This window comes from Polypterus senegalus, chromosome 2 (assembly GCF_016835505.1).
Source record: "Polypterus senegalus isolate Bchr_013 chromosome 2, ASM1683550v1, whole genome shotgun sequence".
Classification (NCBI taxonomy): Eukaryota; Metazoa; Chordata; class Cladistia; order Polypteriformes; family Polypteridae; genus Polypterus; species Polypterus senegalus.
The window spans coordinates 128,310,627-128,333,487 of NC_053155.1; the positions used below are offsets into that span (position 1 = coordinate 128,310,627).

General features: G+C 38.2%; 1 protein-coding gene across 3 annotated transcripts in view; it reads right to left on the reverse strand.

Moving 5' to 3' along the window:
• prdm15 (PR domain containing 15) overlaps window positions 1-22,861 on the reverse strand; it is a 133,683-nt gene that overhangs the window by 16,995 nt on the left and 93,827 nt on the right. For all 3 annotated transcript variants that reach the window (XM_039744578.1, XM_039744577.1, XM_039744576.1), the window contains 4 exons: window positions 22,619-22,698; window positions 12,863-12,982; window positions 6,440-6,571; window positions 4,761-4,844 (listed from right to left, as the gene is read on the reverse strand). In XM_039744578.1, coding sequence (XP_039600512.1) covers window positions 4,761-4,844; window positions 6,440-6,571; window positions 12,863-12,982; window positions 22,619-22,698 — 416 coding nt within the window. The remainder of the gene's footprint in view (window positions 1-4,760; window positions 4,845-6,439; window positions 6,572-12,862; window positions 12,983-22,618; window positions 22,699-22,861) is intronic.

Below are 22,861 nucleotides of genomic sequence, written 5' to 3' on the forward strand. Positions count from 1 at the left end.
ATTAGATTGATAGATAGATACTTTATTAATCCCAAGGGGAAATTTACATAATCCAGCAGCAGCATACTGATAAAAACAATACTAAATTAAAGATTGATAACAATGAAAGTATAACAGACAGACAATGATTTTGTATAATATTAACGTTTACCCCCCCGGGTGGAATTGAAGAGTCGCATAGTGTGTGGGAGGAACGATCTCCTCAGTCTGTCAGTGGAGGACAGTGACAGCAGTCTGTTGCTGAAGCTGCTCCTCTGTCTGGAGATGATCCTGTTCAGTGGATGCAGTGGATTTTCCATTATTGACAGGAGCTTGCTCAGCGCCCGTCGCTCTGCCACGGATATCAAAACTGTCCAGCTCTGTGTCTACAATAGAGCCTGCCTTCCTCACCAGTTTGTCTAGGCGTGAGGCATCCCTCTTCTTTATGATGCCTCCCAGGCACACCACCGCATAGAAGAGGGTGCTCGCCACAACCGCCTGATAGAACATCTGCAGCATCTTATTGCAGATGTTGAAAGACGCCAGCCTTCTAAGGAAGTATAGTTGGCTCTGTCCTTTCTTACACAGAGCATCAGTATTGGCAGTCCAGTCCAATTTATCATCCAGCTGCACTCCCAGGTATTTATAGGTCTGCAACCTCTGCACACAGTCACCTCTGATGATCACGGGGTCCATGAGGGGCCTGGTCCTCCTAAACTCCACCACCAGCTCCTTGGTTTTGCTGGTGTTTAGTTGTAGGTGGTTTGAGTCACACCATTTAACAAAGTCTTTGATTAGTTTCCTATACTTAATTGATGTATATGGGGATGGTTTGGAATAGAAAAAGAAGCCTGGAAATGATATTCTTCTTGAGATGGAGGGTAGACCACCTATGCACATCTTGTTTAAGGTTTTCCATGCAGAATGCAAAATTTCATTGAAAAAGAGTTTTAAAATTACTTGTGATGTTTACCCCTAGGTATTTAAACTGATCTGCAATGATAAAAGGGAAGGTGTCGAATCTAATGTTGTATGCTAGAGTGTTCACTGGAAGAAGCACACTTTTATTCAAATTAATTTTGAATCCATATATCTTTTGAAATTCTGCTAGTACTGTTAGGACTGCAATCACAGAATTTTGAGGTTCTGATATATATAGTACCATATCATCTGCATATAGTACATATATTTTCTGTTCAAGTCCTTCTCTGATAATCTCCTTTATCTTAGATGCATTTCAATGGTGAACTCCCAATGATTCAATGGAGATTGCAAAGAGCAGTGGTGACAAGGGGCATCCTTGTCTAGTACCACATTCTAGTTTGAAGTAGTCTGAAATAAGGTTGTTAATACAAACTGGTATACAGTAGTTTGATCCAAGCACATATGTTTGGGCCAAGCCCAAATTTGTACAATATGGTGCTTTTTCTGCATCCAAAGATAATATGACTTCCAGGATGTTAGACTTTATGGGTGAATATATTATATTAAACAGGCGTTCAAGATTGGAAGCTAAATGTCTGCCTTTAATAAATCCAGTTTGGTCTTGTGATATTACCGAAGGAAATACTTTCTCAATCCTTCTAGCTAGAACTTTGGAAAGTATCTTAACATTGTTATTCAGAAGTGAGATTGGTCTGAATGATGCACATTGTAATAAGTCCTTATTTTTCTTAGGAAAGATGGTAATTACAGTAACACTTGGCATAAAGTTTGAGGTAGAATTTTATTGTCTCTGGCTTCTAGAAATGTTGCTAATAATAGGGGAGCTACTGTAACTAAACTGAAAGTTTTTTTTGTAAAATTCAGAAGGATAGCCTTTAGAACCTGCTGCTTTCACACTCTGAAGTAAGTTTATAGTGTCTAGTAATTCTGAGAGCGTCGGAGGTTTAACCAATTCCTCTGCACTGAGAGTATCTAGGTGTAGTATCTGTAATACTTGGAAAAAAAAAACAAAAAAAACAAAAAAAACATTACATTGTGTCTGGTCTTCTTTAAATTGAGTACAATATAAGGATTTATAGAACTCTCTAATTTTGTGCATTATATTTTTATGGTCAATGATTTTTTCTTTTGTTTAGCGGGTGTGACATGTCAGCAGAGTCAAGTTAGACATTTTCAGAATTTTTGACACGCCAAGTCCAAAAGGTTCACCATCACTCTGTTAAATAGTCCCCTTTGGGGGGAGTTATAATTTTAATGAAAATGTAAAAATGGTCAAGAAGGAAATATAATGTACAATTACAGCAAAAGCCTCATTGCGAATGGACCAAACTGCAGGTAAAATCTTCTTTGCCTTGCCAGGTCAAAATGTGACTCATGATTGTGTTTCAAAGAGTGTTGGGATCAGTTTTCTTAGCTCTTTTTCTGTTTCATCACTTGTTTTGAATAGCCACTCTCAGTTTAGCAAGATACAAGAGGCTGCATCTGATTGCGGCTTTGCATAGGCACTGTTTAAAGTTGTAAAATGTGACATGTTTAGCAGCTGTCGAAAGTGAGGAATCAGATAAAATACAAATGCAAAGAAGCAACATCAAATTTATTTAGATTGTAGTTTGTCGAAACAAACAACAAGGCTTCCAGGTTTTGAGGCATTTGATCCACGTATGAGGTAAGCCGCCAATATATCTAGGTGTATGATTTAAAGTCCTCTCCAATTATTTTAGAGAATAATTCATCTATGAATTTCACTGGTTTTAGATTTTCACATATTTCATGCAGACCTTCAATTCTGATTTTTTTTTCTTTTGTAACCATCTTCCAGCGCAGTTAGTTTGACTCTAAACACTGCATTCGGATTTTGTAACTGTTGCTTTTCTGTCAGTGGCAGATGACAATTTTTCAACTATTTCAATACTGAGTCATGAATGTTTGCTTAACGTTTTCAAGCTTAGCAGCAAGTCCTCTAATTTTATTCTCAACCTTACCTGCATTTTCCTGTATTTTTTCTAGTATGCCTTTAAAGGTCACCTCAAAGAGATTACGTAAACGTTTCTCCAGGTCTTTAATATCCTGAAGCAGCTTCTTGTTTGTCATGTTTATGTAATTTATCCATCAATCCATTATCCAACCCGCTATATCCTAACTACAGGGTCACGGGGGTCTGCTGGAGCCAATCCCAGCCAACACAGGGCGCAAGGCAGGAAATATACCCCAGGTAGGGCGCCAGCCCACCGCAGTTTATGTCATTTATCTTTCCTTATATACTTAACATACTTTATATTAATCTTTATCTTTATTTTTGTTGCTTGACCTTATGGGTATGAAATTCACATGTCTAACATGTCTGTCTGTTCAGTCCAGAGTAAAGATGAAGTCAACTTAATATATGATCCACATTATATCTTCGTATCTTTGACTTTCATCCACAGTCTGCTGACTCAGGAGGAAAGGGCAGACTCCCCAAACTGTGGGTGGGGGTGGTTGGCTAGAGAAAAAGTGAGATACTGACCATTAAAATAAGAGCCTGCAAAGCATTTAGTAGCAGTGCTGAAAGACACTGTAGCAGCATACGATGCTAATAAGTTTAAGGTCAGGAAGCTTCTCTTTCTAGCTCAGTTTGTTAAACGAGGTGTTGCCTGATCCAGTGATTGGTGTTCGAAGTCGGATGGACTGAGATAAAGAGAAAGAAGAAAAGAAAGTGCTCTTGTATTGTACTGTGTGCTGGGACTATACAGGGGGAATGATTGGGAAACATTTAACCTGTAAATAAAAATGCTTTGTTATGTTTTGAATTTGTGCCTTGTGCCTTTCTATGTCGGGTTTACATAGCTGCTGCGCCGCCTGGAGGCCATTATATATATATATATATATTTATTATAAAAAAAATCTTGGGAGGGAGACGAGATGTGATCTTCTCGGAAGACAACTTGACGTACTGCAAGAGACACTGTAACGTCACGCACGACAAGGCAGTGAGACAACATTTAAAACAAGTTCACGGACATCTAACCTAGTAGTTGTTTGAATGCTTTTGGCAGACACACTTCATGTGCTCCCAGCTCTTAAAACAACGACAAGCAGAACACGCAGCGCACCAGCAGATGATCTGACTGCTTCTCTTTAGCATGTGTTCAAACATTACCCCCTTCACAACGCGAGCAGGGGAGACACGAAGTACCAAAAGGACAGCTGCTGTACAGGCTTTGAAATGATCGACGTGCTGTGCAACAAGCAGAACACGCAGCTCATCAGCAGCAGCTCGCCAGCAGATGATCCGACCAATTCTCCTTAGCGTGCATTAAGCCAGGCCCCCCCCCAAGCCCCCTCTTCACAGTGCAATTGGCAGAAAAGCAATGTGGCAAAAGGACAGCTGTTGTACAGGCTTTTAAATGATCGACACGGAGCGCGACAAACAGAACACGCAGCTCACCAGCAGCAGGAGCACAATGACAGCAGCTGATCCGATGGCATCTCCTTAGCGTGTGTTCAAAATCCCCCCCATGCACCCCCTCTCCCTTCACAATGTGCGCAACATTATACGTCCTGCGAGAAAGAGATTTAACCACGCCCGGGGCAGGAAATAAAGGACAAGTATTGTTTTTACAAAATTTTTCAATTCCAATTCAATTTTCAATTCTCATGAAAATATTTTCTTTAAATTGTACATCCGATAAACCAAACCTGGGGGTGGGCAAGCAAAGCCCATATATATATATATATATATATATATATATATATATATATATATATATATATATATATATATATATATATATATATATATATACATACACACACACAGTATCATTTATCCTCTATAGATAGGTTAATATACATACTTGTGTGAATCAGTTTGTGTGTTTCCATTGTATTTCTCTCACTAAACGTCTTTCCACATAGTTCACACATGAAGTCTTTTATTCCTGTGACAAAAAACAAATCATATATTCTAAAAATTAATATATCAATTTACAAACAAAAATCATGTCAATAACAAGCAGAAACATACTTTAAAAAATGCAGAGACAACAATCGACACTGCACAAGATGTGGATAAGAAAAACTGCATATTGATATAGAAAGGATACTTCCACATTCAATTATTAAAACTACAGATCACTCCACATAAAATGTGCTACACTGAAGAACTGTATTAAAGAGTAAAAGTTAAGGAAATGCAGGGTATGGAGCAGAAAAAGTTATTTTAAAATGTTAAAGAAAAAAGTAACCAAATAAAAAGAAAGAAACGTTTGTCTTAAACTATAACAGGTGAAAGCTGAAAAATGTACAAACGTCTATCCAAACTTAAATTTTAAACTTACATCATTAGACTGTATCAAATCTACATAAACATCCATAATGCTAAGCCAGAGATATCATAAAGATCATTGGAATGATAAATATTTACTGTATTTGCTATTTATAATATATTTTACAGTTCTTTTAATATAGTATTACTGTGATATACCATATTACTTATTAAAGGCTGCAGTTGATTAACATCTTATTGTTACATTTAAGCGTATCCATTTAACCTCTCACTCTTTTCAGCAGATCATTAGAGCTCGCTTTAAGACCACTTTAACAAGTCATTATATTTGCTCTTAATGTCAGGGCAATCAGACAATTGAACTGGCAAATTAAAATGACACCATGTATGTTATAATCAAAACTACACAAGTAAAAAGAAAAAGATAATATTCCTGATTACAATGTATTGTATCATATTTAATCTTTTTGAAAAGTCTTACACCATATTATTGTACAAAATCTGGGTTAACATGAAGGTACAAGTTCTTCTATGCACAAAAACTATTTTGTATAATTTTTATCTTAAAGTAACTTGGTAACTCTTTTATGCAACTATATCTGAAATGGTATAGTCAACTCAACAATTCTTATTCCTTATTAGGCCACCTCAAATTTGTGTAAATTTGCTTGTTTCATTAAATCTCTTTTCCAATTATTTCGAAAGGGTATGACTTAAAATGCATGTTGCTGCACCCACCACATGATGAACCACCTGGATTCGGACCCCAATGCTTGCAATGAATGTACAAAAAAGATTTTTCAGGTAACCATATCTGCTTAATGAACAGCTCTCTATGTAAATTAGACCAATCCACTATAAATTAATTAACATTAAATGGAAATAAAGTTTGTATATTTATTTGGACCATTTTGCAGAGAGACAGAATGTTAAAGGAAAAAAGGAATGCAACAAAATGTAGCAACCCTTATCAACCCAGTGATAAAAACCATTAAGTCATAAGAGTGAAGAGTACACATATTAAAATAACCTAGATTATTTGAGGTTTTGTTTAAATAGACTCTGACAATATCTGCTCATCATTCTATGCTATTTTTATGTGATAAACTCAACAGAGATCATAGCTTATTTGATCTCTAGACCATGCCTTATTTGAAAAAGCATCCATTATCTGGGTATGTATGACTATCATGAGACAATCTTATGACCATGAAAGATAGCAGGATGTAGAAGGAGAGATACACTAACCAGTGTGGCGTTTATAATGCTTGAGCATGTTGACCTTTTGTGCAAATTTACGGTTACATTCCTTGCACTCATATTCTTTTATCCCTTTATGCAGCTTCATGTGATGGCGTAAAGCATGTTTTGTCTTCATTCCTGGTTAAAAACAAAAAAAACGTGTTATTGTTGAAGTCATAATTTTATTACATAAAAAGATACAAGGATTCTTCAGAAGTACATTATATCATAAAAAAGCTCTTCCAAATGTCGGTTGTTGGTTTCTTTGGTCTGTTTGGTGATTTCTGTGTTTGGTATAACTAATAATGAAGTATGTCTCAAGTGAAACAAATATTCATGAAAGGGAAAAAAAAAAAACACAAAGTAAGCCAATCAAGAATGTAATTGTAATATTTCTGCTTTAATAGGTGTCAGAAAAGTGTATGCTGCACTGACTGTCTCTTACTCCTGACTTCAGGCATGTTCTTGGTTGTGCAATGAGATTGTAACAAACAATACAGCATTAAAAATAGGAAGGGTTTTAAATAACCCTGTTTTATACTTTTCTGAGTGTAACTACAGTGCTGTAACAGTCCACTGAAAGACAAACAGGGTTCAGGCACAATCCCCCTTGGGGATCTTACCGTCCTTCCTTTTGCTTGCAGGTATGCCATAGGGTACTTTTAAAGTTCCTTTCACAGGAACACTCCAGCCATCAATACATGTAGTGTTAAAGCAAGGACTCGGGCTAGAAATGCACTGTCACCTTTCCATGTTGACTAACATCTCTATATATAATTCACTAAGTCGCCCGACCATGGAATATGCATGACAGAGCCCCGCCCTCCAACTCACAGAGCCCCACCCACCAACTCCAAGACCATGGGATATGCACGACAGAGCGCCACCCGCCAACTCTAACCCTCCTCCCGCATCATGGGATACGCACAACAGAGCCCTGCCTGCCAAGTCTAATCTTCCTTCCGCGTCCACCCTCACTCTCGAGGCATGCGTACTGCCTGCTCACGTGCCTGTATGCAACACCTCACCAAACACAGCCTCAGTCGCTTTCGTCTCTTCTACAGTCCATATGAACCTCTGAGCCACACTGACTTTACATTGTTCTTTTCGATTCCGGCTGCTTTTCTACATATATAACCAACCAAGTCGCCCGACCATGGGATACACACAACAGAGCCACGCCCACCCGCTCTAACACTCCTCCCGCGTCATGGGGAATGCACGACAAAGCCCCGCCCGCCATCTCTAATCCTCCTTCCGCGTCCACAACCCTTCACTAAATCATACAAACACATGCATGAAATTGCTCAGTCCAATCCAACAGCATCTGTACGAATGCTTTTCGATGAAAACCCTAGGCAGGATTTACGATGATACAATGCCCAGACATGTCACACCAATGTTGCAGCGATTTTCGTCGGAAAAGATGGCCGCCTGCCGAAAGGGACATTTGCATCTGTCCCATAGGCAACTCCTGTAAACAGATTTCCACGCTCAATATGAATTGCGATCCTATGGTTTACCCACTTTTATTCCCTTACGGAGACATTGGCTGGCACAAAGTTTTACATGTTCTCGATAAAAGAACTGCCAAGCGAAGAAGGCTTACTCAATGCCAATTTTATGCGTACAGATTAACAATGAGGAATACATTTGGTATTTTGCACTCCAGCGGCGAACTATTCCAACAGCACGTTGTAGATGCATATGTTAAAACAGAGGGTGCGCGTCTCAACTATCTAGGATTAGATCAACAAGATTTGTGTGTGGAACAATACAAAGGACTGTCAGACGCACTGTAAGCAAACGCTGAAAATAACAACATACGTGTAGACAAAATGATCATATTACCGTCCACATTTCCTGTAAGTCCAAGATACATGCAACAAAACTATCAGGATATCATGGCCATAGTACGTAAATTCGGATAGCCTCATTTGTTTATCACTTTCACATGTAATCGTGCTTGGCCTGAATTTCTATATGCGCTGTCGAATACCCAAAGACCGGAGCACAGACCTGATATTGTAGTACGAGTCTTTTGGATTAAGCTGCAGGAATTACTTAGAGACATTCTACAACAACATTATTGATTATATTTACGGAATCAAATTTCAGAAGCGCTGCCTTCCTCATACCCACATGCTGTTTACTCTTCACAATAATTATAGCAACCAGTCTTCAGCCACAGTCAGTTGTACATGGCTTTTTCTAGGGTTAGATCTTTCGATTCATATCTGTCATCAACACCAAAACACCTATTCACAACTGTGTCTTTCAAGAAGTATCTATTTCTTCTTGATTTCTGAATTCCTTTCTCATCGTTTTCCGTTCCTATTCTTACACCGCTGTATGCTACGGCGGGCTTCAGCTAGTGTGTATATAATGTTGTTAATTACTTGAATAAATAGAGCTGTACAGCCCAACATTTGTTAATGGTTTACTGTGTGGCTTTTCTTCTAATTAATTAAGCCACAATCACTGGCAAAACAAATTAGACAAATCAATACTGTTTTGACAAAGATGAGCGAGAGCCCATTTTAAAATTTGATATCTGTTTATTTCTGAAGCAATACCGTGAATATATTCTGTTGGTTAAGTGGTCTTAGGGGATATTTATTTTGTTTAGGTATGAGAATTAAGTGAGTGTCATAAAAATTATATGATACGAAACACCTAGTCAGATTAGCTCCCGAGCTGAAAAATAGCAAATCAATAACCTAGGCAGAGGAGTTGAAAGCAACTATGAATTAATACAAAAGCATTAGTACCGACTGAACTCTGCACTATTTTTGGCCTAGTCGGTCTTAAATATTGGAGACATCAGTCATAGCTTTATGAATGAAATAAAAAACACTGCAATTGTGCCCTTCAATTTTAAGACAGATTTATTTAGAAAGTAATAAATCTCTTTTTGAATGAATATCATCCAGCTAACACTGTCATTACTGTCTCATAAAATCAATAATTTCAATAATCAATAAATCAATAGCTTCACCTTTTTATATATAATAACTTGTGACAAGATATTATATATAAAAAGGTGAAGCTCTTCACTCAGGTGAAGAGAGGGGCAGAGCTGTCAACTGATCACCACCTGGTGGTCAGTTGGCTTCGATGGTGGGGGAAGATGCCGGTCAGGCCTGGTAGGCCCAAACCTGTTGTGAGGGTCGGCTGGGAACGGCTGGCAGTCCCCTGTCAGAAGTAGCTTCAACTCCCACCTCCAGCAGAACTTCGACCACATCCCGAGGTAGGTGGGGGACATTGAGTCCAAATGGGCCATGTTCCGTGCCTCTATTGTTGAGGCGGCTGATCGGAGCTGTGGCCGCAAGGTGGTCGGTGCCTGTCGTGGCGGCAATCCCCGAACCCGTTGGTGGACACTGGCGGTGAGGGATGCTGTCAAGCTGAAGAAGGAGTCCTATAGGACTTTTTTGTCCTGTGGGTCTCTGGAGGCAGCTGGTAGGTACCGCAGGCCAAGCAGAATGCAGCTTCGGTGGTTGCTGAGGCAAAAACTCGGGCATGGGAGGAGTTTGGGGAGGCCATGGAGAATGACTTTCGGATGGCTTTGAGGAGATTCTGGTCCACCATCCGGCATCTCAGGAGGGGGAAACAGTGCAGTGTCAACCCTGTATATGGTGGGGATGGTGCGCTGCTGACCTCGACTTCGGACGCTTGGGTCGGTGGGGGAGTACTTCGAAGACCTCCTCAATCCCACTAACATGCCTTCCAATGAGGAAGCAGAGCCTGGGGACTCTGAGGTGGGCTCTCCCATCTCTGGGACTGAAGTCACCGAGGTGGTCAAAAAACTCCTTGGTGGCAGGGCCCCGGGGGTGGATGAGATACGCCCGAGTTCCTTAAGGCTCTGGATGTTGTAGGACTGTCTTGGTTGACACGCCTCTGCAACATCGCATGGACATGGGGACAGTGCCTCTGGATTGGCAGACCAGGGTGGTGGTCCCCCTCTTTAAAAAGGGGGACCGGAGGGTGTGTTCCAACTATGGAGGGATCACACTCCTCAGCCTCCCTGGAAAAGTCTATTCGGGGGTTCTGGAGAGGAGGGTCCGTCGGACAGTCAAACCTCGGATTCAGGAGGAACAGTGTGGTTTTCGGCCCTGGTCGTGAACAGTGGACCAGCTCTTCACCCTTAGCAGAATCCTGGAGGGTGCATGGGAGTTTGCCCAACCAGTCTACATGTGTTTTGTGGACTTGGAAAAGGCATTCAACCGTGTCCCTCGGGGAACCCTGTCGGGGGTGCTTTGGGAGTATGGGGTACCGGACCCCCTGATAAGAGCTGTTCGGTCCCTGTACAACCAGTGTCAGAGCTTGTTCCGCATTGCTGGCAGTAAGTTGAACCCGTTTCCGGTGAGATTTGGACTCCGCCAGGGCTGCCCTTTGTCACCATTCTGTTCATAACTTTTATGGACAGAATTTCTAGGCGCAGCCAGGTGTTGAAGGGGTCGGTTTGGTGGACTCAGGATTGGGTCACTGCTTTTGCAGATGATGTTGTCCTGTTTGCTTCATCAGGCCGTGATCTTCAGCTCTCTGGATTGGTTCGCAGCTGAGTGTGAAGCGGCTGGGATGAGAATCAGCACCTCCAAATCCGAGACCATGGTCCTCAGCCGGAAAAGGGTGGAGTGCCCTCTCGGGGTTGGGGGAGAGATCCTGCCCCAAGTGGAGGAGTTCAATTATCTCAGAGTCTTGTTCACAAGTGAGGGAAGAATGAAGCGTGAGATTGACAGGCAGATCGGTGCGGCATCCACAGTGATGCAGGCTCTGCATCGGTCTGTCGTGGTGAAAAAAGAGCTGAGCCGTAAGGCAAAGCTCTCAATTCACCAATCGATCTACGTTCCTACCCTCACCTATGGTCATGAGCTATGGGTAGCGACCAAAAGAACGAGATCGCGAATATAAGCAGCTGAAATGAGTTTCCTTCGCAGGGTGTCTGGGCTTTCCCTTAAGGATAGGGTGAGAAGCTCAGTCATCCGGGAGGGGCTCAGAGTAGAGCCGCTACTCCTCGGCATCGAGAGGAGTCAGATGAGGTGGCTCGGAGCATCTTATCAGGATGCCTCCTGGATGACTCCCTGGCGAGGTGTTCCGGGCACGTCCAACCGGGAGGAGGCCCTGGGGAAGACCCAGGATACGCTGGAGGGACTACGTCACCCGGCTGGCCTGGGAACACCTTGGGATTCTCCCGGAAGAGCTGGAAAAAGTGGCTGGGGAGAGGGAAGTCTGGGCCTCTCTGCTTAAGCTGCTGCCCCCGCGACCTGACCCCGAACAAGCGGAAGAGAATGAATGGATAGATGGATGAACTTGTGACAAAAATGAAGGCTACTAAAAATTATGTAGTTAAAATTGTACAGAATATGATAACTATAAGGAAAGAAAACATAAAAATTAAACACACAATATTAAGTTAATAGTGTGGTTCTTGTTACTATTTAGATATGACCTACAGGCACTCTGGTGTGATACTACAGTAGATGATGATATTGTGTTTTTGCAAAACATCACTGGAATTGGTTATACTGCTGGACTGGAGAACAACACATACAAGATGAAGATGGTTTATATGATGCTAGTTAACAAATAAACTAAGTGCCTTATAGAGACAGTCTTCTCCAGGCAGAGGAGTAGCTTCAGTGACAGACTTTTGTCACTGTCCTGCTCCACTGACAGACTGAGGAGATCGTTCCTCCCCCACACTATGCGACTCTTCAATTCCACCCGGGAGTAAATGCTAACATTAATTTTATTTTAATTCTTTTCATTTTTATTACTATTTAATTTAATATTGTTTCTTTGTATCAGTATACTGCTGCTGGATTATGTGAATTTCCCCTTGGGATTAATAAAGTATCTATCTATCTATCTATCTATCTATCTATCTATCTATCTATCTATCTATCTATCTATCTATCTTTTAGTCTGTTTCAATTTTATTTGCATTTGCCTTTTTCACTTATAGTGGTTGTTCTGTTAGAATGCAGAAATAATTCATACTATTCACCTTCACCCCACACCCTATACACCATGTGGTTGTGAGATGTTATCTTAAAAATAAACGCAAATATTAAAACAAACAACAAAATAGAAAATGGAACAGAAATCATAGTAATTTGAAAATGGGGTACTACTGAAGTATTTTTTGAAATTTTATTTAAAATGACTTTTTATTACCTTTTGCATTTATTAAACCCATTGCAGTTTGACATGTTTCCAATTCAGAAGTGTAACTTACTTTAAATTCCACGTTTTAATACATTTATGATGTATTTACAATTATGCAACTTATGAATTATTTTCATTTTCAATCCCACAAAAGTAAATTTCATTACAGCAATTAAATACATTCATATACTGACATGTTCAGTTTAAGATCATTAAACAGTCCACATTTTAAAGCAAAAACAGCAAGAAAAATTTTGGTACCTTTTCCACATTCTGCACACAGATAATCTCTGATATTATCGTGGACTCGCAGGTGTTCTTTTAACATGTCTTTTCTTGCAAATGATTTACCACACTGTTCGCAGCCATGACTCTTCACACCTACAGCATTTGACATACATATTCATTAGGAATTTGAATAAAATGAATAATCATGGTATAAAGTGTAGGTTTCTGACAAGAAAACCAAAAATATTGGTCTCTACCCTTAAATCAATAGACACAATAATTTAATATTTTAAATCTGTTGCCACAACTCAATTTGCATTTACATTACACACAATATATTTTCAAATGTTTTTGATATTACACTGTGATCATTAACAACGCATTCAAAATGGAAAAGAATTAGTTGGTTCCACTTAACACTTTCCCTGCTCTTAGCTTGTTTGTTTAAAGAAAAATTAATTTTGAAAAAAAGTATGGGAATATGAATATTTACAACAATATATTTTTTTATTATTTTATACTGTGTAAATACAATTTTAATTTTATAAATAAAAAAACAAAGAATCAGCATTTGTACACACTATGATTAATAAGAGTTCTAGCAGAAGCTGCAGAAATTAAGAAAGAATATATACAAATGTTCCATTCTAGCTTTACAAAAAAACACTAGAGGTGTGTGAATTCTTATCCATAGAACAGTCTCATTTGTAGTATCAGATGTTGTATCAGATCCTGAAGGGAGATACATAATTGTCATGGGTAATTTATTTAAGTGTAAAGTGATTTTGATAAATGTTTATGCACCCAATGTGAACACTCATAAAATTATAAAGGCTGGGAACTTTAATTGTGTTTTAAATCCAGACCTAGATAGGTCTCCTGTGACAGGGGTGATGACATCTAACACTGCAAAGACAATTACGCAGTTTGTAACTGACCACAACTTATCAGACCCCTGGAGATTTCTACACCCAAACTCAACAGCATATTCCTTCTACTCACCAGTGCATCATTGCTACTCAAAAATTGATTATTTCTTTGTAGATAACAATTTCTTGCCTACAATTAAATCCTGCAAGTACGATGCTATTGTTATTTCCGACCATGCCTCTCTGATCTTGGAGCTAAAATCATTAGGCCCCACATACTCATCTCGCAAATGGTGTTTTAACCCACTTTTATTAGCAGATGAGAACTGTACAGAATATATCCTCAGCGGTCTCTGCAAGAATACTCTGGGAAACCCTGAATGCCTTCTTAAGAGGACAGATTATATCATATCTTTCCCACAGAAATAAATTGGAAACCAAGAAGGTATCAAAGCTAACCAGCGAAATTAGTAGAATAGATTAAGAACATGCCAGGTGTCTAAGTGAGACTCTTCATAGGAAAAGGCAGGCTCTGCATTCAGAACTCAACCTCCTGACAACTAAAGAAACTGAACAACTCATTTTTAAATCAAGATATCATTACTATGAATATGGAGAGAAAGTTAATAAGTTCTTAGCTCAACAAATCCACAAGCAAGAAGTTTGCAATGCAACCCCAGCAATCACCAACACAAACGGAGACAAAATCATTGACCATAAAACTATAATTCACACATTTAGAGATTACTATAATTCCTTATATTCTACAGAGTTTAAAGAAGACAAGATACAATCTAATGCATTTCTGGATGCGTTACAGATACCACAAATAGATACTCTTAGTGCAGAAGAATTAGATAAACTGTTGGCACTATCAGAATTACTAGATGCTATAAACTCACTTTGATAGCAGCAGGCCCTGATGGCTACCCTGCCGAATTTTATAAGAAGTTCTCCACTCAGCTAGCTCCCCTTTTATTAGCAACATTCACAGAAGTTGGAGACAATAAAATTCAACCTCAAACTTTTTGCCAAGCATTAATCACCATCTTTCCTAAACAAAATAAGGACGTATTACAATGTGCATCATACAGACCAATTTTACTTCTGAATAGTGATGTTAAGATGCTCTCCAAAGTCCTAGCTAGAAGGATGGAGAAAGTGCTGCCTTCGGTAATATCACAAGATCAAACTGAATTTATTAAAGGTAGACACTTAGCGTTCAATCTTCGACGCCTGTTTAATATATTATATTCACCTGCAAAGTTAAACATCCCAGAGATATTACTATCCTTGGATGAAGAAAAAGCATTTCATATGACTGAATGGAACTACCTTTTCACTACATTGGAGAAATTTGGGTTTGGCCCGAGTATTTTGTGCATGGATCAAACTACTGTATACCAATCCAGAAACTTCAGTTTATATTAACATTAATTCAGACTACTTTAAACTAGAACGTGGTACCAGACAAGGATGACCCTTGTCACCACTACTTTTTGCAATTGCCATTGAGCCACTGGCAGTTCACTGTTGAAATGCTTATGAGATAAAGGGGATTATCAGAGAAGGACTTGAACAGAAAATTTCTCTATATACAGATGATATGGTACTGTATATGTCAGACCCACAAAATACTCTGCCTACAGTCCTAACAGCACTAACAGAATATCAAAAGATTTCTGGTCTCAGAATGAATGTGAATAAAAGTGTGCTCTTTCCAGTGAATTATCAAGCACACAATATTAGGTTGGACACTTTCACTTTTATCATCGATCAGTTTAAATATCTAGGGGTAAACATCACAAGTAAACATAAAGCCCTTTATCAACAAAATTTTGCTGTCTGTATGGAAACAAATTAAGCAAGACTTGCATAGATGGTCAACTCTTCAACTCACTTTAGCTGGAAGAATTAACATTGTTAAGATGAATATCATCCCTAAGCTTATCTTCTTATTTCAAAACATTCCAATATACATCAATAAAACTTTTTTTAAGAAATTAGATTCAACCATAACCACATTTATGTGGAATTCAAAACATCTTCGTATCCAAAGAGCGACCCTACAAAGGCAGAAGGTCAATTTTATTACTGGGCAGCAAACATACAAACTATAAAAACCTGGACATGGACACAAATAGATTAACCTGTACAGGCTTGGTCTGCAATAGAAAAAAATCCTGCAGTACTTCTTTAAATTCCTTGCTTTGTGCCCCAATAAATGCAAGTTATTGCCAATATACTAACAACCCAATTGTGCTTCACTCACTCTGAATATGGAACCAATGTAGGAAGCATTTTAAGATAGAGAATCTTTTATCGGTGGCACATCTGCATGAGAACCACCTTTTTCAACCCTCGCAAACATACTTAGAGATCTGTACATAGACAATGTCTTCACATCCTATGAACAATTACATTCCAAATTTAACTTTCCAGCAACACATTTCTTTCACTACCTTCAAATTAGAAACTTTGTTAAACAGAACCTGCGCAATTTTCCTCACCTCCCACCTCCCTCTATGCTGGAAAAAATATTGCTCATTTTCGAGGACTTAGACAGCATTTCTGTAATACAGAAATTCTCAAACTTTAAATATTTTCGACCGGAGTTTTCATAACAGTTTTAATCGCACCCCCTTGACGTTTTTTTCAAAGGAGTCCACTAATACCAATTTGTGCTTTTTTAATTAATGATATATAATAGATGCATATTTTATTATACCTATTTAACTTTTATCAACATTTATCTAACTCTATATTTATTTTTCTAGTATCAGAATGTAGTTTAAACTAATTTGTTTGGATTTCAGTAGATGTATTTTTCATATTTTTGATTGTTTTCTTTTTTACACATCTTCTTGCTCCCCTTTTTTGTTACTTCGTGCCCCCCTAGGGGCCCTCCCCACAGTTTGAGAACTACTGCTGTAATATATAAAACCATTTTACAGTCCCTCCCTTTCAAAGATCCAAGAGGACAGTAGGAAAAAGATCCCTCACTCAACATCTCAGAAAAGGAGTGGAAGGTAGCAATGCAGAGAATTCACTCAAGCTCCATACGAGCAAATTAAACAATTATTCAACTCAAAATTATATAATCAAGAACATTTGTCTCGTTTAAAATTGTCCAAAATGTTTCGAGAGCAAGATCCAACCTGCGAATGCTGCAATGTTTTGACTCTACACAAAATTAACATCATTCTGGACCAACATTTTTAAATGCCTTTCAGACAGCCTTGGTATCATAATCTCCCCTAACCCATTAACAGCTGTGTTTGTGTGTTTGGTGTACTCCCAGATGGGCTTAAAGTGGAGAAGGGCAAACAAACTGTGATTGTCTTTACTACACTATTGGCATGTAGACATATCTTGCTAAACTGGAAGAATCCTAACTCTCCTCTTTTATGTCAGTGGGTAACTGATGTTTTATACTATTTGAAACTGGAAAAAACTCTAATTCTCACTTACAGGATCTGTACAGAATTTTTTTTTAAAACCTGGCAGGACCTAATCAATAACATTTTAGAATAAGCTTTTAAAGCACTGAGGAAGCAGATTCTCTCCCCATTTCTTTTTTTTTTTCTCCATGTATCTTTATTCACTTATTAATTCATCTATTTACTTATTTTTACTAGCTTTAAGTTTCATTCTGCTGCCCATGCACTCTTTCTCAGGGATTGGTGTGTTCAGTCCTATTTTTGTAAAATTGATCTATTTCTATGGAATGTTGTTTGATTTCAATAAAATCAATAAAATTTAAAAACACATACACACACACAGTATATACAGTGCCCTTCATAATGTTTGGGACAAAGACACATTTTTCTTTGATTTACCCCTCTGCTCCACAGTTTAAAATTAGAAATAAAACAATTCAAACATGACTGAAGTGCACATTGCAAACTTTAATTTAAGGGTATTTGATACATTTCAGTCACACCATGTAGAAATTACACCACTATTTATACATGGCCCCTCATTTCAAAGCACCATAATGTTTGGGACATAGTAATGGTTGGTATATTAAAACAGTCACATTTAGTGCTTTGTTGCATATCCCTTGCATGTAATGACTGCTTGAAGTCTGCAATTCATAGACAACACCAGGAGCTGAGGATCTTCTCTGTTAAAGCTCTACCAAACCTGTAATGCAGCCATTTTCAACCCCTGGTTGTCACCTTAAATTTTCTCTTCAGCATATGGAAGAAATGCTCAGTTGGTTTTAAATTGGGTGACTGGCTTGGCCATTCAAAAATGTTCCAATTTTTGTAACTTTAAAAAACTTCTGTGTTGCCTTAGATCAGGGGTGGGCAAATTCAGTCCTGGAGGGCCGCAGAGGCTGCAGGTTTTTGCTCCAACCCAGTTGCTTAATTAGAAAACAATCCGTGGCAATAATTTAATTTGATGGCTTGTTAGTGCTTTAACTCTGCCATATCAGGCCATTCTCATATCCTAGATGTTCTTCCCCTTTGTAAGGATATCATCTAAATTATCTGAAGGCTAAAATGGAGTAATACTCAATCTTTCACTTTTTTCTCTTCACTTTCCTTCCAAGTATTTAATTAAAACCAATAGTGCTTGATAAAAACACACAGGTGTAAATGGTAACAAGCTAAATGGAGAAAAGCTGCTTTCTTTTGTCATTTGAATCTTATTGCTAATAAAAAGCCATTAAAAACCAAGAGAACAGCTGTTTAACACTAAAACAAGCAATAAGGGTTCAGAATCGTAACGAGCGAGACAACTAAAGTGAAGCACAAGTGTTACTTGAGCAATAAAGGCTTCTTATTAAGCAATTGGGTTGGAACAAAAACCTGCAGCCACTGCGGCCCTCCAGGACTGAATCTGCTCACCCCTGCCTTAGATGTATGTTTGGATCATTATCTTGTTGTAGGATAAGGTGTCGTCCAATGAGTTTGTAGTCATTTATTCAAATTTGAGTAGATGTTTCTATACACTTCAGAATTCACTGTGCCATTGCCAACCAGCAGTTACATCATCAATTACGATAAACGTGCCAGTACCTGTAGCAGCCATACATGCCCAAGCCATAACACCTCTACATATGTATATGTATACATATATACAGTATAACCGAAAAGGTGGTATTCCTTCGATCTTGGGCAGTTCCTTTTCATATTCATATTTTATTCTTGCCATCATTCTGATATGTGTTACTACTTACCACAAGACCTTTTCCCAGAATTCTGCAGGCTATTTGAAGTACTTTTTCTTAAACTGCAACTTCACCATCCTGGTTTTGTGGTTAACTAGTGGTTTGCATCTTGCAGTGTTGCCCCTGTACTTCTGTTCATGTTCAGGTTTTCTGTGAATAGTAGTCTCTGACACACCACATCTGCATCATGAAGACTGTTTCTGATCCATCAAACAGACGTTTGCGGCATTTTCTTTACCATAGTGCGCATTCTTTTGTTGTCAGCAGTTGAGGTCTTCCTTGGCCTACCAGTCCCATTGGAATTGCTAAGCTCACCAGTGTGTTCTTTCTTCTTAATGAAATTCCAGACAGTTGATTAAGGTAACCCTAAGGTTTTACCAGTGTCTTGAATGGTATAATTCTCAATTTTCAATCTCAAAATGTTTTCTTTGACTTTTTTGGGCACAGCTATTGTCCTCATGTTGAACAATAGCAATTACAGACTCCAAAGGTAGTGAGCTGGTAGAAGTAAAACTAATTTGCATGTTATTCTAGGAATTACCTTTTAAAATAAATGTCATTACTGACCACAGCAGCATTTCAACACATTCAAAATGAGTCAATTATAAAACTAAGATAAGTGTTATAGCAACAAAAGCAAAAAAAGACATATATTACAATTTAGATATTCATAATTGAATGGAAAGTTTTAAAGGACTTTAGCTGGCATCACATTACTCAGTGTACTGTGATTCAATGGAATTATTAGGTCACTATCTAATTTTTTTTTTATCAATGAAACACTTTATTTTGTGTCCAAAGCAGCCTTTCATTTCTTGATCTGTTCTCTAGAGCTTCCTTATAAGCAGCCACCACCAACAAGAGGAACCAGAAAGCAATTAACTGTTTAATCTCTAAACCCCAATAGGGAGGAAGATGCTTAAAGGTGAAGTTACAGTTCTCCACAAACATTATATGATCTAATGAAAAAGAAGTCAGAGAAAGACACGCTTTGCATTATTGATCTCTTACTACTCGTCACACATAGCAAGACTACAGCCATTTTTCACAGAAGAAACCTATGAGTAGTCACATTTGATTGGTCCGGCACATTACACACAGTTGTTTATCCATTTTCTTGCTTTTTGCTGTTCTTTGTTTGGTGCTACTTGAAGCTATACCACAAATTGTTGCTCACTGTCAGTCTCTTTTAAACAAAATGGGGCCCTCTGAATCTTTTCATGTCTAACAAATGGAATTTATTTAGCAGACACCTTTGTCCAAGGTGACTTGCAAACAATCAATAGCCAAAAATATATATTTAAATGATGAGCCAGACAGTACTAATGACAGAGAACAAAACTTTGCACTTGAACACAAAAAGGTTAGTACAGCAGTTGGTTCCCAAAGCTACATGAAAACTAGCAGACTATAATGTCACAGCCTGTTTACAGTTGGTACAGCTGTAGATCATGGTGTAGAACAAAAAGGTAGAAGCCTAAGCAACCTTAAGATGTTTTGTGTAAGAGATGCTTGTAACTTCATAATTTGTGGGTGTAGTGTGTTAACTGTACATCCAACTTGAGTATAATGAAGTTCCACAAACAAAAAAAATAATAAAATAAAAGGGACTGAGTAGATAAACAGCATCACAGGAGTTTTTTCATGATTAATTACAGTAATCCCTCCTCGATCGCGGGGGTTGCATTCCAGAACCCCTCCGCGAAGTAGAAACCATATGTTTGTATGGTTATTTTTATATATTTTAAGCCCTTATAAACTCTCCCACACTGTTTATAAATATTCCCCGCACAGTTATACAGCATAAACCCTTTGTATTCTCTTAGATATTAGGTAAGATTCATTGAAATTATGTATGTAAACACACTGTTTATATACAGTAAAGCCTAAATATTATTTTAAAGATAGCAAGTGTCTCCGATATCACATATGTTACAGCCATTACGATAGACAGGCCACCAGCAATAAATACGTACAATGCAAGAAAAATTGTTTACAGTAAATGTGCGTACAGTGACACTAAACGTACGTACATGTACTAAGTACTGTAAGTAGAAAATTAATTATGGTTACTCACCAACAATGACACAATGATTTGTCCGATAATGATGAGTTTAGTTTTACTGCACAACAAAGGACAGCGTTACAGCTCTTCCAAAGGAGCCTCTTCAGGCGACTGTGTAGCACCGCCATTGTTCTTCTTCCGGCAGTCTTCAATCCAAATCCCTAAAGCAGATTCTGTCCAGACTACTGCCTTATTACATCCACTTACAACTCGTTTTGCACCCTGGTTAAAAGGACACTGCGGCCGTAGATCTTATATTTCTGTCCTACTTTTTAAATAAAAAGAATCATAGCCTCATTGATGCCGTAATGGCGTCCTACAGCGGTGTAGCTTTTCCCTTACTTCAGCATATCCAAAACAGTTACCTTTCGGCAATCGTTAACATTTTCTGTCGCTGTTTGGGAACGGCCCCTGAAGCAGTAGCAGGAGCAGATCGTTTTGGAGCCATAATGAAGGGCTGGTCTATGCACAAAGATGAGCACAAAAGTTGACTCTTTACACAGCGAAACACGTTGATGCTGAATGAGCGAGATGAGACTTCCTGGTTAACGCCGCGGAATTGAATTTGCCGCTTCGTCGCTGAGCCATTCAGCACACAGGAACTTAACTGCGTGCTCTGATTGGTTAGCTTCTCAGCCATCCGTCAATAGCGTCCCTTGTATGAAATCAACTGGGCAAACCAACTGAGGAAGCATGTACAGGAAGTAAAAAGACCCATTGTCCGCAGAATCCGCAAAGCAGTGAAAAATCCACGTTATATATTTAGATATGCTTACATATAAAAATCCGTGATAGAGTGAAGCCACGAAAGTCGAAGTGCGATATAGCGAGGGATTACTGTATAATGAAATTTTCACAAATATTGGAACACCAGTACCATCACCTGACAAGGTTGAAGTTTAAGTATGAAAGTTTAATAATATGTTATAAAAATTGCAATCTAATGATCTTGCAGTCGTGATGCCTGTTATATGAGAATACCTAGGTAGCATCTAGACATTTTTAACCAACAGTCATTTTTTTAATCCACAGAGATTTGTGCAAGTTCACTTTTAATAGTAAATAGTTGAATCTTTATTATTGGGTCCAAAGATAATCTAAGTAAATATTGATGACAATTATAAAAAGGTTGAGTAATGTTAAAAAAAATTGTATTCCAAAGGCATTCACAGTGATTCAGAAATCTAAATAACACAGCTATGAATATACATACATATACAAAAAAAATCAGTGTTTATTTTTAAAGGAAACTTGATTACTCTGAAGTTCTACAACATTAGTTTAGTTTCATATAACCAGCTTTACAGCATAGTATGTACATAATGGAAATCTGAACAGTCAGGCTAAGAAATGGACCACTGAATAAATCTGGAATTCTGATTATATTTTCCAGGACAGATAAAGTTTGAGAAAACCTAAAAACTAGATTGCAAATGTAAAGAAACCTTGCAGTAGTATAACATATTTAACACACCCTCTTGTAGCATGTAGCTATGCTCTGAAGTAACAGCATTACAGATAGACAAAAGATTAAACTGTTTTATTCCTGAAAGATGAAATAATATATTTTGAAGAATTTTCTTGGCTTGCTATACATTCACAGAATAACTCAAAACTTTGTTGTTCGTATCTCTCACTTAAATATTTAAGGTGGTTAGGTTTATACAGTGTCTTACCTGTGTGTATTATTTTATGCCTTTCCAAGTTACCTATACTGTTAAAAATTCTTCCGCAGATTTCACAAGGATGAATATACCTGAAAGTGTAATTTATATTGAAGACCTTTTTTAAAAAAAACATTGCCAAGACATCCATAAAAATACAGCCAAACGAAGTACAGTACACATCAAATTTCAAGAATAATTCCATTAACTCTGTGAACATCTGATAACAATTTCTAAACTTCGGTCAAGTATACT